Source organism: Engraulis encrasicolus, chromosome 5, assembly GCF_034702125.1.
Source record: "Engraulis encrasicolus isolate BLACKSEA-1 chromosome 5, IST_EnEncr_1.0, whole genome shotgun sequence".
NCBI classification, from domain to species: Eukaryota; Metazoa; Chordata; class Actinopteri; order Clupeiformes; family Engraulidae; genus Engraulis; species Engraulis encrasicolus.
In genome coordinates, this window is record NC_085861.1 from 56,500,930 (window position 1) to 56,507,341 (window position 6,412).

General features: G+C 40.4%; 1 protein-coding gene across 1 annotated transcript; it reads left to right on the top strand.

Moving 5' to 3' along the window:
* Positions 1 to 291: 291 nt before the first annotated feature.
* On the top strand, positions 292 to 5,503 carry LOC134448703 (CKLF-like MARVEL transmembrane domain-containing protein 8). Its single transcript, XM_063198357.1, has 4 exons — positions 292 to 565; positions 2,937 to 3,110; positions 4,964 to 5,083; positions 5,342 to 5,503. The coding sequence occupies exons 1-4, from the start codon at positions 398 to 400 to the stop codon at positions 5,474 to 5,476; spliced, it is 597 nt and encodes a 198-aa protein (XP_063054427.1). The 5' UTR covers positions 292 to 397; the 3' UTR covers positions 5,477 to 5,503.
* The last annotated feature ends 909 nt before the right edge of the window (positions 5,504 to 6,412 follow it).

Genomic DNA, 6,412 nt, shown 5'->3' on the forward strand with positions numbered 1-6,412 from the left:
TGGGCCCAATTAGAAATAATACTGTTGGTTAAGTTAACTAAATGAGTCGGATGATGTTGCTGTTTCAAACGGAGAAGAATGTCATGCATGGTCTTTCTGAGCTCCATGTGCGTCATGTGTCGCCTCGAGTTTTTATTGGGCATAAAGGAGATCCTCCACCCTCCGGTTTCCCCCCTCAATTCTCCCCCCTAAAATTGGAGCACTGAATTACGCACAGCATCAGCAGCTTGAAATCAAAACAAACACAAAAACACAATTGCTAGACCCACTGAACAGCCTCAAGAGGTCAGTTTGGACACTGTGGTACATCTTTTCCCGCATCCAACGTTGCGTCAGTAGAGCCACTTCCTAATGAAAGAGAAACTTTGTTTGATTTTGTCAAAGCAAGTCCCACACCATGGAGGAGGATTTGGAGTCGCGCTCCACGGCCCCTTCTGATACCGGCGCGCGCACGGCGGCCACGGCTCCTCGGAGCGGTTCAGACACGGACAGCAGTTCATCGACCCTGGCGTATGACAAACATTTCATCTGTTCAGCACCTGGGCTGCTCACTCTAACAGAATTAGTAAGTGTTAATTCTCACCTTCATTTTCACTGTGGGCTGGCAGGTTGGCTGCAAGGTCGAACTTGCAAGGGAACACAGCAGACTATCAGTCCCCAAAAGTAAAATGTAAACGCGTTGCCTAGCCTATATGATTTCATAATAGCTAGTAAACAACGTATAAGTTATCTTGTTATTTCAGTATATGCCTGAAGCTTTTAGTCCAACAGTAGCCTCTGTTTGTTGCCAGACAGTCTGTGTCAGACGTATATGAGCTGTAGATTGAGACGTGACCTTTGAGGGCATCGGTTTCGGGCGGTCTATAGGAAAAAGGAAACGCTTCAAGAGCTCTGAATAATTGCACACACAATGGCTGCTCGACACAGGGGGACCACTGCGTGCAGCGTGATAGACAGACGTAAATAATAATTTGAATTTTGTAGTTTGGTTATTGAGGGCCTTCACGTGATGACACTGCCCTCGGAGCATGGTGGTTGGCTAAAACAGATATCAATATTTTCTAGACTACTAAAGAGTGAAACAACTCACGCTGTTACTGTACGTTTGTGTTTTTAGTTGTTAATATGTATTTGTTTTTGTTTAAAAAAAATCTTTACAGTTCTCTGTTGCTGAAGCAGGGTTGGAGGCTAAATTAAATTAAATTAAATTAAATCATCAGACTATAGCCTACAGTTAGATCATTCAGTTGCCAAGCAAAAATACAACTACCTTAGGCTAATGCAGCATTTCTCAAATGCACACAATGTAGCCTATTCCAACATGGTTATATAGGGTATCCTACTGCATCATAGAAATAGAACTCTATAAATTGGGGTGGGAGGAAAAGTAGCCTAATGTGGTGCACACAAACCTCCTGGTATTGCAATTCTTTACTGAATGAGGAAGCCACTCACATAAACAAAAGGGTTTGGAAAGCTCTTCTTGCATTCAGTCATTGTCTCCTTTCCTTCCAGCTTTTATTCAGACTCATATCCAAAGCATTTCCTCCGAGTAACCTCTGGCCTGTCCAATCGGGACCGTCCACAGCTCAATTTCCGCTCTGAACTGTAACATCTAGAGCAGCATTCTTTGTTTTGTTCTTCTGACAGGAAGACGCACCCGGGGTTCACCAGAGGAAAACAAATTCTCAGTAATTATTTTCGGTTCAAAACAAACGACACCCTGGCTAGTTAAGACTGTGAGACTTGGATGTCTTCCTTGCCACGTCAGATAGTCTACGTCCTGTCCTTTGAAATGCTCCCTTTTCACAAGTTGACCTGCAATGTCTTTCAAATAGGCCTATGAATTTTACTTTCACTTGTAGCCTACTTTAACCGTTTCACAATAGGATCACTATGTGGAGACAAAGGGAAAATAAAACACCAAAATAGTCTCAAAATATGTATACTGATTATTATGTGTGCTATGTGCTGAATAATTGGTACACTTTTTGTAGTCAGTATTGAATTACCCACAACACAATTAAAATAGAGACCTGTGAGACAACGTTGCTCTTCATTCTTTTATATACTAGGTGTACTTGTTTTTTTTTTTGTTTTTTTTTTTTAAATATATATTTTTAGGGGCTTTATGCCTTTATTTCATAGGACAGTGGAAGATGGTGACAGGAAGCGAATGGGGCAGAGAGACAGGGGAGGATCGGGAAATGACCCCGGCCGGACCCGAACCAAGGTCCCCGTGGGTGGCCATGCAAGCCCAAATGTGGGGGGCTTAGCGCGCTGCGCCACAGCGCCCCCGGTGTACTTGGGTTTTTACTTTATATTAATATAGCCTACCACATACTACATGACCCTGTAATGTCATGGAACAATAGGCAAGCCAATGATGTTTAGGGGCTGAATCTTATACAAGTATTTCATTTGGATAAAGGCCTCTGATAGCTGTAATGTCAGGGCCGGATTAATGCACAGGAGGCTAGTTACACGGTTAAGTTGATTACTTGAATACAAATTTACGATGGTTGGAATGTTGAAATGCACAATAAACCAGCCATACCATCCTATGTGTTTACCTATTTGTATATTGTAATTCCTCAAAGACATCCCAACATTTTGCAACACAGCAACCTGTAGCCTAGGGGCCCCCCAGGGCATCTTAATCTGGTACTGAATATAGTCTTTACATTTTAAGCAAAGGCCTATATTTTCAGTACCTCATTGATTATTTTGTGTTGAATAGAAAAATGTTCAAAGGACGAAAGAAAGAATGAAATAATGAAAGAAAGAAAGAAAGAAAGAAAGACAGAAAGAAAGAAAGAAAGAAAGAAAGAAAGAAAGAATGAAATAAAGAAAAAGAAAAGACAGAATGTAAACTCAGAATGCTTCTCTATGACTTCATGACATGACCCCCCCCCCCCCCCCCCCTCTGTTGGAAGGTATTTGGTCTTCTGGTGTGGATGTTGGTCGGTGGAACCGAGTTTGGGCAGGTGCTAGCCCTGGCCTGCATCATGTGTGTAGCGGTGGGCTGCTGGCTGCTGACACTTGGCCTTCTGGTCGTCTGCCTCATCGGCACACACTCACACATGCCTCGGGTACCCTGGAACACAATGGTGTGTATTTTAATAATACAAATAATTATTATATGTGATGCATTGTTTTGGCATCATGTGTGTCAGTGTTGTGTGTTATGTGACAGCTATGTATGTCCAAGACAAATTGCCTTTGGGAAAAAGAATCTTGAAATTATAATTTTAGCCTTTATTACCCGGACAGTTTTATGATGTTACGTACCTAAACCTTAACCTTAACCCTAAAGCCCTAAAGGCAATGCTGTTCATTTATGTTGTCAAACTGCACCTACTTAATGGAACAGGGACAGAAAACATTCACGTCAGGTCATCAGGTAGCCTACCCTGGAACACACTATTGTAATTTGATAAAACAGTGGTGAGACATACCTTATTTTACAGGTTGGGTTTTTAGTGTATTTATGTATTTAAAGGTGCACCGTGTAAGAATGTGGCCAGAGTAGGTATTGCACATATGCTGCTCATTGAAACTGTACTGGCTATTGCCAAATTTGATCTTTTAATGAATATTTAAAAAAATAATAAACCAATATTTACTAGACTGACCAAAGTATACTAAGTTATGCAGCTAAAATGTCTATTTCTGGAAATTCGAAATGGCGGACCATGGAGAAGATCCCCCTTTTCATGTATGAAAAGGGCAATATTCACAGCCATAATGAATACTTAATTTGTTAAATTAGCATTTGTAACAAAGGTAACATTTGTGAATGGGTATCATGAAATCCGGAAATTAACTACTAAAATATTACAAAGTGCACCTTAAATATTTAATATTATGTTGACTACCTTGTACACACCTCTAACCCTAAAGTACAGTATAAGTACATAATGTTAAATGCTGTGACATACAGTACGTTGTTAAACTGTTCCTATTTCATATGTTATGAGGCAACTACTCAAACATGACATGTCTATATTCAATATTTTGCCAAATATCACTGAAACACAGGGATTGCTTAGTGAGAGGGTTAAAGCAAAGTGAAACACCAAGTGTAGTCCGGTCCCCAAGCTGTGAACTACTGTTCAGTAGGTGTAAAGGTGCTCCTTGTAGGTATTGTCATGAAATGTTTCCATAGAGAGCATTACTTTTCCAGATTTTTTAAAAACACCTACAGAAAGCACCTTTAAATAGGGACGGGTCCTTTGGCCGTTTGTTCCTAAAATTACAATTCAGTATTTTGGAATATAATATAGGCCTAGTAGTTTTGTAGTTTTTCTTTTACGACATCGTTTATTATTTTAGACTCTGTTTTGTGCACCTTGAAGGCAGGCTTCAACTCGCATTGTACTGTGTCATAGTAAGGGCTTTCTATTCTACTCTATTCTATTCCATTCTTTCTATTCTATTCTATCATTATTCATATGTTAACGGATTTGATTCTTCATCAATTCGCAATTCATCATCATTCGTGCTTCATGGCTGTGGCTGTATTGTCAATGCGGAGTAGTAGCTTCATAAATTCCTTAGTTTATAATCCTCTGCAGCATATGTAACAGACACACGTTATATCACTTAATTAGCTTTGAATTATCACTTTACATCTGCACAGTGAGTGAGTGGTTCCTGTTTCAGTGTCCACCATGTTGTGCCACCTTGCTCTCATTTCGGCCCCCAGACGTATCCCAATAACACCCACAGAATGGATTTGATGGCACAGACCATGGTCAGCTACTTGGCAGTACACCCCAGCAAGGCTACGCAGATGATTGAGAACTAGTCTCATCACAAAATCCCTCATACTGCATTATGTACCCTCCATTATGAGCTTCAGATTTTCATCTGCGATCCTATTTGCATGAAAATGGGTCTACTAGACTGAATAGGCTGGATAAGCACATAGTTCATTTCATGTTTTCACCTCTCTCCGCAGGTTTTGTGTTTTAACAGCGTAGCAGCAGTGCTGTACTCAGTAGTGGCTCTAGTGGAGACCGCAGTGGTCGCCAAGGCCACAAGGGGGCGACACAGCTACCACAGTTGGATGGCCTCCACGGTAATCACTGAACATGTTACATTGGCCTTGAGTTTGGTAGTTGTTTGATATTGTCTCTCATTACAATAATATGATTCTCTTTTGATTAGAAAACAAGAAGACACCCCATTTATGTAATGCTATGAAAAATATTGCAAAATGATCTCTAATAGGCTTTTTAGAGAGGTTTTTTTGTTTGTTTTTTATTTAGCACAACTTCCTGTGCATTATGTGGCTCATGTTTAATGTATGTATGTATGTTGTTTATTTTATTTGCAGATTTGTGCCTTCCTTGTGGCTGTATGTTATACTCTCAGTGCTTGCCTGAGCTTCAGGGAATGGAAGAAGGCAGGCAAAGCTGATGAAGAGGACGTTACACACAGCAGCACTTTGACCTGGCAAGTCAGACTATAACAGGAGAAGTAGGCAACTGAGGGGGTGATACTAAGAAGCTGGTTCAGTAGTAAACCGGGTTAAGGTAACCTTGTGGTAGTGGTAAATCACCTAATAGAAGAGCCTGGAGTCATTTTCATAACTAAATAATGTCTGCAGGTTTTCCACTTCCTGTAGGTTAGCTAAGTCAGGTTTATTACTTAACCATATTCTTAGTATATCCCCCAGCTATGTTCTGGTAAAGGCTGCACAATCAGCCCTGGAACCAACGGTTGATGTTCAAACTGGCTCAAACAGTAACTGGACATCATAGGCAGTCGTGCACTGTCACACGCACAGTCGTGTCATCACCATACTAAGCCCTACCCAACAAACTTGCTTCACAGATTCAAACCGGAAAGAACAAAGAAATTGTGTTGATTGTTGTGATGTAAGGACAGATTTTGTGTCCTTTTGGATTTATCCCCGGTGCTAGACCAACTCGACAGGCAACAATATGAAAAGTTTTGTTGACTTTTGCATTTTATTACTGGAAATGACTATGTGTGAATTCTTTTCATTCAAATCAAACCACTTTGAGAACATACTTGTTAAACCTATATAAAATGCATTTTGCAATGCAATGCAATGCCCAATACAAAATGTCAATGTCCCAAAATGTTCCAAAATAGATAGGCCTACGTCATTTTGCAACAAAGCTCTTCATATGTTCTGCTGCTAGGGGGGTTTGTTAAGTTTGGACCATAAGCACGTAGCTTCATCTGAAAAAAAAAGTCTGATGTGAGGCTGATTTTCAAAGCACTTTATACATGTATTTTCCACAGAATGAGCATACAAAAGCACAGACAGAAACATTCAAAATAGGCTACAATGTGCTATGATTGACTGAAAAGACGAAATTACATGGCGGACCAAGACCAAGCCCACATGTAGATCAAGGCCTACTACTTTTTTGCC

Coding starts and splice junctions, on each gene's coding strand:
- LOC134448703 (XM_063198357.1), top strand. CDS start 398: ATGGAGGAGGATTTGGAGTCGCGCTCCACGGCCCCTTCTGATACCGGC. Junction 566..2,936: donor TGCTCACTCTAACAGAATTA/GTAAGTGTTAAT, acceptor CTCTGTTGGAAG/GTATTTGGTCTTCTGGTGTG. Junction 5,084..5,341: donor ACAGTTGGATGGCCTCCACG/GTAATCACTGAA, acceptor TTTTATTTGCAG/ATTTGTGCCTTCCTTGTGGC.